Source organism: Notothenia coriiceps, unplaced genomic scaffold, assembly GCF_000735185.1.
Source record: "Notothenia coriiceps isolate Sejong01 unplaced genomic scaffold, NC01 NC01_scaffold00020311, whole genome shotgun sequence".
Classification (NCBI taxonomy): Eukaryota; Metazoa; Chordata; class Actinopteri; order Perciformes; family Nototheniidae; genus Notothenia; species Notothenia coriiceps.
In genome coordinates this window covers 62,708-73,898 of record NW_011353012.1, presented here as the reverse complement: position 1 = coordinate 73,898, position 11,191 = coordinate 62,708, and the positions used below count along the sequence as shown (strand labels likewise).

General features: G+C 40.2%; 1 protein-coding gene across 1 annotated transcript; it reads right to left on the bottom strand.

Moving 5' to 3' along the window:
* Positions 1–6,956: 6,956 nt before the first annotated feature.
* Positions 6,957–10,822, bottom strand: msantd1 (Myb/SANT-like DNA-binding domain containing 1). Its single transcript, XM_010779495.1, has 3 exons — positions 10,229–10,822; positions 9,852–10,145; positions 6,957–7,858 (listed from the first exon to the last, which is right to left on the bottom strand). The coding sequence occupies exons 1-3, from the start codon at positions 10,480–10,482 to the stop codon at positions 7,570–7,572; spliced, it is 837 nt and encodes a 278-aa protein (XP_010777797.1). The 5' UTR covers positions 10,483–10,822; the 3' UTR covers positions 6,957–7,569.
* Between the last annotated feature and the right edge of the window lie 369 nt (positions 10,823–11,191).

Genomic DNA, 11,191 nt, shown 5'->3' with positions numbered 1-11,191 from the left:
GACCTGGCGTAGACCTTTAGTAGCCTTCTCATGGGAACTTGTGATTTCAGCCCTATTTCCCAGCTCACCTGCCTTGCTTCCCTTCCTGCGAACTGTGCTGCAGAAACGATTTATTTGTGGTAGTCGGACGTAATCGGTCGATGTATTTTTCGATTAGTCGGACTAATCTAACGATTAATACCACTGATTATTATTAGACTCACGTTAGCACCGAGTGTCGGGGTTTGCCGATCGACTAGCGAAGTAAGATATGTGGACACTGCCACATGGATATATGTGCGTATATGAGTACATGAAAATAGGATAAAGATATAATCAAATAAACATGATGAATGGAATTGTTAATGCGCTTCGTCTAAAAACAACGAATTAAGCGACTTAAAACGAATTGAACTGACTACCATGCTGAATTGATGTATTAGATGCGCTATTATGAAAGTCTGAAAATCCATTATAAATACAAATTCAATCGCCATTTTTATTCTTGCTCATTCGCCAGACCCTTTAATTATTGATTTTAAGTGTTGAATTGAATTACAGCCCCGTCCATAAAGCCTCTAGTGCCTGCTCCTAACTACGCTGTAAGCTTGGCGAGCTGGTTTAGCAGCTCGTTGGTGTGAAACGCAGCCGCTCAACATAACTGAAGGAATTAGGTGTTGCTTAGCAAGCATGCTAAACCCATGAGACGTTCTGTTTTCCCAACATGCTAAGCAAACGTGAAACACAGAAATTGACTATGGGCTAAAACTTGCCTCACAGTTTTACCCATGATCCCAAAAGTCGCAGGTCCTCACGTCCAGGGTGCTTGCGTTTTAACAGCTACGCATCACTGTAGCTGCCGTGGAATGCCAATTCCCCTTTACAATTCTGCATGTTCACTGACTTCTTTGGGCTTTCGTCTGTGAAATCACTCCCACAGCTTCCGAAACGTTCTCCGGTCTCGCTTTTTTCGAGGGTCAGTTGCACCCGGTTCGGTCTCTCGCTTTTCCGCCATCGTCGCCGGTATTCCTTTCCTTGCGCGTGTGTGTTGGGGGTGGGGGGGACGACGAATGCTCATGGGCAGACAATGAGAGTATTACTGCCCCCAGACTTCTGTAGTCATTGGCAGTTACAAAATGAACAATTGCGCAGTTTTGTATATTAACGTTACCGGCTCTCTGATTGTTTTTATACGACGCGTCGACACTAAAATTCCGCGTCGACGAATTTTTATGATCGACGTCGTCGATTATGTCAACTAATCGTTGCAGCCCTCCTGCCAACCCCTCTCCATCCCCTGTCTTTTCTCCACCCTCCTTCCCCTCTCAAAGCCCACAACCCCAACATGGTGCCAGCAGAACCGTACAGCTTCCTAGTCCACTGTATGTCTTATACACAGACGCAGAATTGGAGCAATCACAAAGCACCTTTTCTGAAAAGCAGCGTGCTGGAGAAGAAGGAGACTACGTCCTTTCCAAAGATCTTCGCTGTCGATTGATCAGGAATACAGTCACAAGCATGATTTCCATTAAAAGAGCAGCTGGGGATGACTTTAACTATCCATGCAGCCGTGAACTCACTGTAATGGCGAAGCGTCTAATTGAGTACTACCCAATGCTTCGGGACAGATCTCAAACCAGTAGAGCTGAGTGGGTATGTCACTATTCAAGTTTTCAACTCATGGTTCAGACAAAGCACTGCAATCATTTGCCTATCAAACTGTGAGTGATGTGTTTTATCCAGTTCAATAAGAGCTCTGTGCAACTGCTTGTGTGGTGTATTTTGTTTGATACAAGTTTGTTTAATGTGAGTTATAACACAACCTGTTGTGTGTGTGTCTTGTAAGGAAACTGTGAAAAAGCAGCTTTTGAAAAGGATCCAGAATGTGACAACCCCCAAAAAGAAGCAGGGTTCAACTCCTTCAAGAAAGAGGCCTAGGAGTTTAAGCTTTCAGAGCAGCCATGAGACGTCCACTGATGAGACTGATGAATCCACCGCATCAACCTTGATCTTGGAGAGATCACCACCATCTCGATGCAGCGCCCCGGAGGCTGAACAGTTATGTGGTAAGTACAGAAATTGAAATAGTAGATAGTTCAATCTCTTCAAGAAAATGTAACAATATCAATAAGCTATTTTAGAACCCTTTTTTATTCAGGATTACTCATCTATGTTTGCCCTGTGTCAGTCACTATGGCTGTGTGTTAATGTCTCATTTAAACTTTAACATCAGAAATGAAAATAGTGGGGTTTATGTTTTCTAGCATCAGAAACTGAGAGCCCACAGACCCAGGCGAGACACTATAAGACTCTACTGGCGATGTATAAAACCAAGGCCAGACCAAACAAGATGGATGTTGCTCAGCTCCTGGACCTCGAAATCCAAGCGAGAAGGGCCTTCATTGACTCTGATGTTACAAAGGAGCAGGACAGGCCTTCCAAGATTCTTAAAGCTTATCCTTGCTTTGGAGAACTGGATCATGTAAGCAAATGTTTTCGTTTTATGTACAACTATCCTTCCTAATTCGGTTAACGTTAGACCAAATTTGAAATGAGAAATGGTATGACAATTAAATCAGATTTTTCTCATTATTTATAAATGAATGAGTCAAATATGCTTATTGAATACAAATATTTATTCTGCATATATAAAAACCCTCCACTTGTTTAAAAAGAACACATTTCACAAATGTGCTTCTGATACACACAACATTATTTTGTTGGTAGTATTGGTCCACAATACGTATTTAAAAATAGTGTGTGCATCAGACATACATTTGCAAAAAAACACATTTCTATGTGCACTGTAATATTTTTGTTAAGTGACCATTTAAATCACATTATACACATATGAATCTTTTTTTGGAAAAAAGTTAAGAGACGAATTACCAACCCTTGGAATGTAGATTTTAATATTTCTCCTATATATTTTCTCTCTCGTTGTCTTAGCTAATGGATGAAGGCAACTCCCACTTCTTAATGGAACTTAAGACCCGCTGGGGGACCTTTTGTGAGAGGGCACAGTTTTATGGAGTTTTCAAAAAGCTCATGAGGCCTCCGCAGCTTGACAAAGGTGATTATTATCTCTGACCATGTCTGTTTATTAACTGACTGCAGGAAACGGAATGAAACTTTTTTTTCAACAGTAAAGCACTCATTTGCCATGATGAAGGCTTTACCAGAGATGTTCCCATCACCTATGGCCCCACCCAAGAAGTTAAGGCATGCAAGTGAGGCTGTGCTCCACGTCCTTGAGGTAAGAACATTTATAAGAATAACTGACTTCTGTCTGTGGTGCAGACAGAAGTCCTCTTGGACACCATTCACGACCGTGACATGACTATAGGAATATAGTGATGAGATTCTTCGCAAGGACCACCTTTTCAGTGTTGGATGGATGACTAAGGATAAAAATGAATGACAACTGAGCTATTTATTTTTTATTTTTCAAAAAGAATACAAAAAGTTCTAGCATACAAATATTACAAATGCATGACAATAGAGCATTTGGTTATAAAGAATGTCCTTTTGTATCAAGCAAATAAAAAACATTTTTTACAACCAATATATCACTTAAATGCAACAATTATATATAAACACATTTCACATTCATATACTTACAACCCATGCCTCTCCACCAAGTCAGAGATGCAAACTTTGACAAGTTTAAGCCTGGTCTTCTCCGTAAGAATGCCATTAGTTTGCAGTTCGTCAAATACTTCTGGAATTTTCTTCTTCAGTTATAGGCCATTCAGAAGAACTGGTTCTTGTGTAGGCTGAACAAAACCATAAGATAAGCACAGCACAAAGTAAAGTTCTGGCCTCTGTGATTTTTTGAAACACAATTTAACAAGCATACTAAATGTATACCTGAGTTTGACAGACGTCTCTTAGGACAGGCTGAAGATCCGGTGCTTCAGAAAAGTGCACTTGGAATCTGTCAAAGTCACTTATGTTCTCACTTCTATCAACATCCATAAACTCTTAGAAGTCTGTGTTGTATTTTAAAATCCTACTTCCAGGAGGTGGTTTGTGCTTTGGACATTGCAGATTTTTCTTTTTATTTCCTTTTCATTCTTAAATGAAATTGCAAGGTCTTTAATGGCACATTTCCACCGCAGGCCTCGCTCGACTTAGTTTAAAAACAAAATGCACATAGTCAACAAATTAGTGTATCCACTGTCCTGCCCAATCACGGTTGAGTTATTTCAAATGTATCATTTTTCAACTGTCCAACTGTCAACCAAATGTCCCAACCGCCATTTCACCTCTGGCTGCTGTGGAGGATGGATGTCAGCGGAGGAGAGTCTAACTCTAGGTAAGTTATACAGAAACAAAACGTTTTTAACAAAGTGAGCAGATATATTGTCATAATGTGAGCAAGCTAGGGGTCTAAATACATATTTTTAAACTTAAATAAATATGTTTTGCCAATGTTGAACAGCTAACTATTGTTTGAGTTTAGCTGCCTGGATGACAATTATTTTCCTTTAGGCCGTTCTTCTTTTTTATTATTTTTATTTTATCTTAACTTAATGTAGCTTACACTCTTTTCTGTGATCATTCTTCAATCGGCATTATATTGATAGCATTAGCAGCTATATGTTTAATGCTATCTCGTTACTTTGGCTAGGTTTCATTGTTCGGCCAGATGTGGCGAGAAAGTGCGAGTGAGGCTGCGTTGATATAGTCTCTTACAGTGCAAATACGTAACTTACTCGCACTAAAGTTATTTATTAGTAGTACGTGTACACTACAGTTTACCTGTTTCTGACTAAAACATCAGCCACTACTCTATACTCGCAAATATTATATTGTGTAGAAGGGAGATTTCATATCTGCCTCTTGTCGCTAAGGCAACTGTGTATGTGAGACGCAGCGTCACGCACGGCAGTTAGGCCTTCCCGATTTGATTGGTCGGACGGATAGGGCCGGCGGGCTTTCCTTCCGACCAATCAAATCGTTGGAAGGGAAGGCCGGCGGGCTTTCCTTGACATGTCCCTGACACAGCGGACTGCGGGTGTAGTATAGAGTGAGTGTAGCGTGCAATACTGTGTTTCACCACACATTAATTTAGAGGGGCGCTGTTTCAGTCTTTGTAAAATACTCACTGACAACAGCGGAGAGATGTTTTTAAATACAAATAAAAAATATAAAGAAATACCCAGCCTCCAGGAGAAAACGCCACTGGAGGCTGAGCAGAATCTCCCCTGTGCTTCTCTAGAAGTTGTCTTTATGGGTGAAGTTAATTAACTTAAAATTACCATACTGCTTATAATTTATATAAGGTGTGTATTAATGGGTTCAACTAGAAGATGATAGATGATGGCATTTAATTTAATCTGGCATAATATGATTAGTCAACATCAGGATTAATTTGTCTTTTTCTTATAATTACAGGAAGCGGGAATGAGCTGCAGGAATCTGTTAAAGTCCTAGCAAAAAGTAAATTAAAAGAAAAATCTACAGTGTCCAAAGCACAAACCATCTCCTGGAAGTAACAGGTGAATTTGGATTTGTCCTTGATAGGATTTTAAAATACAACACAGACTTCAAAGAGTTTATAGATGTTGATAGAAGTGAGAATCAGTAACTTTGACAGATTCCAAGTGCACTTTTCTGAAGCACCGGATCTTCAGCCTGTCCTAAGAGAAGTCTGTCAAACTCAGGTATACATGTACCATGCTTGTTAAATTGTGTTTCAAAAAATCACACAGGCCAGAACTTTACTTTGTGCTGTGCTTGCTCTTATTGTTTTGTTCAGCCAAGAACCAGTTCTTCTGAATGGCCTAACTGATCTACTTAAGAAGAAAATTCCAGAAGTATTTGATGAACTGCAAAATGACATTCTTACCGAGAAGACCAGCCTCAAACTTGTCAGAGTTTGCATCTCTGACTTGGTAGAGAGGCATGGGTTGTAAGTATATGAATGTGAAATGTGTTTATACTGTATTGGGACACTTTTTCCCTTAATTTCATTACCCAACCTTTTCTGTTTCAGGCCTGAAATTGTTCTTGTAATTTTTTTACATTTAACTTATTCGTATTCATATTCTGTGAACAATGTATTTTATTTTGTTAATAAAGTCCCTATCTTTCAAATTGAAACGGCTCTGCTTGCTAACTTTTATTTGTTGATACCATACTTACTATAGGGATGAATACATCATTATTAAAGCTAATTAACTATAGATTCACTATAAGATCACCATAGCCAACTCTATAGTATTACTATAGTAATTTTCTGTAGTGTGTTCCAAAAAACCATAGAAATAATATAGAAAGCACTATAGTGATACTACATAAAACAATAGTATAGCTATAGTAATTTCCTATAGTGGCCGAAAAACCATAGAAATACTACAGGAAACACTATAGTATAACTGTAACTTCACTATAAGATCACCATAGCCAACTATAGTATTACTAAAGTAATTCTCTATAGTGTGTCCCAAAACACCATAGAAATACTATAGCAGTTTTTTGTGGTATTTCTATAGTAATTCTTAATAGTAATACTATAGTGTTTTTTCGTAAGGGTAGGTAGCACTGTTTAGTTACATTTCGAACAAACAGTATTTTATCATCATGAATAATTGGTTGGAGTTAGTGTAGTGTGTGATGGAACTAACTTAATCCCCAGTTTCTCCTAATCCTCTTGAAATAGACTTTAACGGTTTGGCTTATCAGGTCATACCTGTGGTGTTTTGTGGATTTTGCATTTCAAAAATTACTGTACTGCAGTAACAATTAAATGCTATTAACCAAACATATTTAAAAATATAGCAATCTAGGAAAAAAACATGTTTAAAGGTTTGCATCTATCTCTTCTCCTGAAAGCACAATGCCCCCCACAACTGTTTTCTTAGTCAGACAATTTATTTTTGCAGGAATAGAGCCAATCTCAGTTAGCTCACAGTGACGTCTTACATTTCTGGATATAAAGAATGAGTCAGTGGACTTTTGTTGTTTGTCAGATTTGTATTTATTGCATCTAAATAAGATTTACCTTGGGAAATTATATTAGTTGAAATGCAGGAAGTATACCTTAACCCATTGTGGTCATTGTCAGAGACTCTAGGGTTGCTGTTTGTGTTGCCTTTTGCTGACAGATTCACTTCAAAAACAGCAGAAATCATGCCTTGACTTAATAAATGTGGCAAATTGCCCTGTTTTGGCATCAAGCATTCCCAACTTGTAATTGTCCTTGCACAGTGAAAAATGAAGTGACAAGATATGTCTGTTTTTGCAACTCTGATGCTCCCACAGTGTTTTAACACTGACAAATTATCAAGACAAAACAATCTGATACAGCTATTCCTAGAATGAAAGATGTTTAAGTACAGTCATATGTCTTTATGGTTATTAATATAGCCATTTTAGGGCTCATGACATCCTAAAAAAAAATCAACAGCATATACGTCTCCTACACTCTTTGCAGACCTACAGTTTGATGTATGCAACACAATAAACCTATAAAATGTCCATGTCCAACTGAAATCTAAAACAAATATGCTTTATTCTTGCTTTAACAAGGCTATAGGTTAAGTAAGACCATGATCTCTTCCAGACAACCATAACGCTGGCACTTCATGGCTTCGCTGAATCTTTGACCCCGGTATGACCCCATGGTGCTGAAGTGGTGGAAGGCGGGATCATCTTCTCCAGAAGGTTCATCATACGCTCCTGAAGCTGCAAACACTGAACCTGAATGAGGTTCTGTTGGTTCACGGCTCGACGGACCTCACGACACGTCTCCTCTATGGCCCGGCCCGACTTCTTTTGTTGCTGTAGCATGGCCTGCATCACCCGCAATTTCTTTCTCTTCATGGACAGATGCCTGTTGCCGTGTTTTTTCCTGGCTGGAGTAGGGTGAGAGCTGGAGAACACAGAATGGACAGTTAAGAGCAGACATTGTCTAAGTACTAGAGCTCAATGTTAGTCTTTCTATTTGACCGTTTGTTTACCCCAGCAACTCCCTTGTGGAGCCAGAAATCAAAAGTATTTTAGAAGATGAGAAATACTAAATAAACTAATTTAAAGGTAGGGTATGTAAATTAGAGAAATCGGCTCGAGATCGCTAGAATTTGAAAATACACGACCGGAGAAAATCTGCCACTTCCTTATAGAGCCCCTCCTCCAACACACACGAACGCGCACGTGACCAATGAGGGCACGAGATAAGTTTGTGCACAGATGGAAGGCTGACAGGCAGGTAGGCCATCCAGTTATTTTAGCCGGGCCGGCTCAAATGATTGGTCGTACTTTTTACAGTACTACGGCTTCCACAGATGACGTTTTTTAATGGATTTTTTTGTCAAAGCACTTAAGATATTCATTGCTATCGGGATGTTAAGAGCATTCCGTGGAATATAACAAAAAGTGTATCTCGAGCCGGTTTCTCAGGTGCTGCTCACACGGGAACGTTTGCGTTTATGCAACATGTGGTGGTTCATGTAATTCTCCATGTCCACTTGTTGCTGATGGTTGTGGTAGAGGAGCTGTAGATTTTGCACTAACATCTGTCGCATGGTCGAGCTGTAGATGTTGTACTAACATCTGTAGCATGGTCAGTAGCAGTAGCACCACTAGCAGTAGCTACTGACAATGCTACAGCAGTGAGCAGCAGAGGCGGGGCTATGGCTTCATCTATCGGGAAAATATCGTATCGGGGCGATTACACGGAGCCGTTTGACCCCCCAGAGCGTTTCGTTTGCAAATCTATCCACCTTGGCACCCGTTATCGTTTGTGGGGTCAGTTTCTATCGTTTTGTTACGGCCTCGTGTAAATGAAAGGGCTATACGCAAGAGAAACTAGCGGATCCAACCCGTTTTGTTCTCGTGTAAACGGGGTCTCAAATTTACATACCCTACCTTTAATTGCCATTGATGTAGCCTTTTAAAGCCAGACTGCTAGGTAAACCAGATAAACACACCTAAAGTACATGTTTTATATGTAAAAAAAAATGTTTTATCTGTTGTCATACAGGAATTTGTATAATTTTAAAGACAAAATTGTAAATAATTTAAAGCTTTAGCATGCTGCTTAGCACCAAACCAAGCAGTCAACCATAAAGCTTAAGCAGTAGAGACAAAATATTAAGCTAACTGAAAATGACCAAGTCTAAGTTAGCCTTGGCTAAAGTGACATGTACTTACTTGTTGTCACCTTTCCCATTGTATGTTTATAAATGTAATACCAAAGAAAACAGTGTGTAAAAGTTGACCTAACAACAAAATACAGTTAAAGCTAGCTGAACAATGCTAGCCTTTGCTAAAGCAAAGCAAAGGCGTTTTCTGAATCAGATTCATATTGATTAACTATACTCTTACTAATAAAGTTCTAATTCTATGTAAATAAGGCAGCAGCTAAGTTCAGTCATAGCAAAAGAAAAGCTAAACTCTACCTTAGTAGAGTAAGAGTACCTGCCATATAGGATATAAACACTAGGAATTCAAGATTTGCTGTGATTAAGCCACCAGAAAAATCTAATATTTATGAAGTTGTAAATGCTTTTAAGCTGATAGGCTCAGTTTGGACCTAGGTATAAGCAGTTTTGCAAAGCAATTAGGTTTCCAAAGTCTCATACATATTTTTTGAAGATTTCTGAGGCTTGTAGTCAGATACTTTGGCCTTCAAAAAGAGTTGTTGAGATGGTTTGAGCTTTTTTGTTAAAGGATCTCACTTAACAACATTACAAAGTTTAGCCCTACTCTGCGATTTCTTTAGCTTAATTCAGACTGAAAAACCTTGGTGGACGGCTCCCTGAACCAATAGGATTCAAAGGGTAGTTTATCAACCTGCCATTAACTTTATCAGTGACATATAGACACACACCCACACAACATACATATCGACTAGTCCCTGTTACCTGGAGCCTTGTGTGTGCTCACTGTCAGAGCTCAAAGAGTCAAGCTCTTGTTTTATCTCCATCTCATCTGAGGAGCCTGTGTACTCTGGCAGATATCCCATCATTCCCTCCTCTGTCTGGGGCACCAGGATGTCTGTAGATTGGGAGGAAGTGGACGGGCCTGCGGTTGAACCCTGATACTCCAAAGAGATCACACGTCCGTTTTCCAGCGGCTTGGAGAGGATCTTCTCGATGGGCTTATAGTATGGCCAGTCCGGCGTCTCCCCACTTTCATTGGCTACGGTTTTCAGTCTCCTGTTAACAAAGAATAGATGTTTACAAGTCATGCAACAGCTGGAGTTTGAACTCAAACTTTGAATGAACTTTGGTGCACTTGCCTGTACTGAAATGACATGTTGGTGATTTTCATCTTGATCTCCTCCTTGAAACGTTGCTCTCCGGTCAGCTGGAAAAACCTCTGGGACATCTTCTCGTAAACCTTGGCGTTCCTCTTGCTCATTTTCAGTTCGTTGTGATGTTCCTCCCAGACGTACAGGAGGGCTTTCATTTCACCGTCGGTCCAGTTCGGGGCCCGTCTGTGTTTCTCACTGTGACCTGTCAATAGGTAGCTGAAACCGTCCTCTGTTGCCATTTTCTAAATGGTTTCTCTGGGCCTGTGCTGGCTGTTTTGCAGAAAGAGGACCTTTTAGAGGTTGAATTTGAAAGCCTTTTACGATGCTAAGAGCCGTGTTGAATCTGCAGTGAGGGATTGATACATGCATGCAGGCACACACACGGTCCTGCCTGTGCCCTTCCCCCTAGCCTAGCTGAAAGAGGACTCAAAATGGGGCCTAAGGCGGGAGAGGAATCCGGTTAAAAGCTTTTAGTGGTGTGTGATGTCACCGTGACATCAAGTTGCCAAGGCAACAGCAAGGGAGGCACTTCATTTTCCCTCCCTCTCCTTTAACCACTCCCATCCGCTCTCCTTTTTCCACTCCACTCTGCTCCAGTGGCAGAGAGCACAAAAAGCTTTTAGCTGAAAGGCAGCAGTGTGAGCACATGAGATTGCTGACAGTTTTTGAAATATGAGCCTCTGGGGAAGTGAAAAAAAAAAGGAGAGCTGAGGGTATGTGTTTCCCTGGCAACAGGGCATTGGATTTGGTATTCAGCCAACACACTGCTCCATTTAAAAGCTTTTAATAATAGACAAGTCATTTGGAGACGAGGAGAGGGAGGATTTGCTTTATCCGGCTTGATGTAGAAGAGAGGAAAAACACTTCCAGTCTGCAGTTCAGACCTAAAAGGCAAACAAAAGCTCTTTCTCTGAAAAACTGGGAAACACTTGAAAATAACAGGGGGGG

Coding starts and splice junctions, on each gene's coding strand:
- msantd1 (XM_010779495.1), bottom strand. CDS start 10,482: ATGGCAACAGAGGACGGTTTCAGCTACCTATTGACAGGTCACAGTGAG. Junction 10,146..10,228: donor AACATGTCATTTCAGTACAG/GCAAGTGCACCA, acceptor CTTTGTTAACAG/GAGACTGAAAACCGTAGCCA. Junction 7,859..9,851: donor GAGCACACACAAGGCTCCAG/GTAACAGGGACT, acceptor TGTGTTCTCCAG/CTCTCACCCTACTCCAGCCA.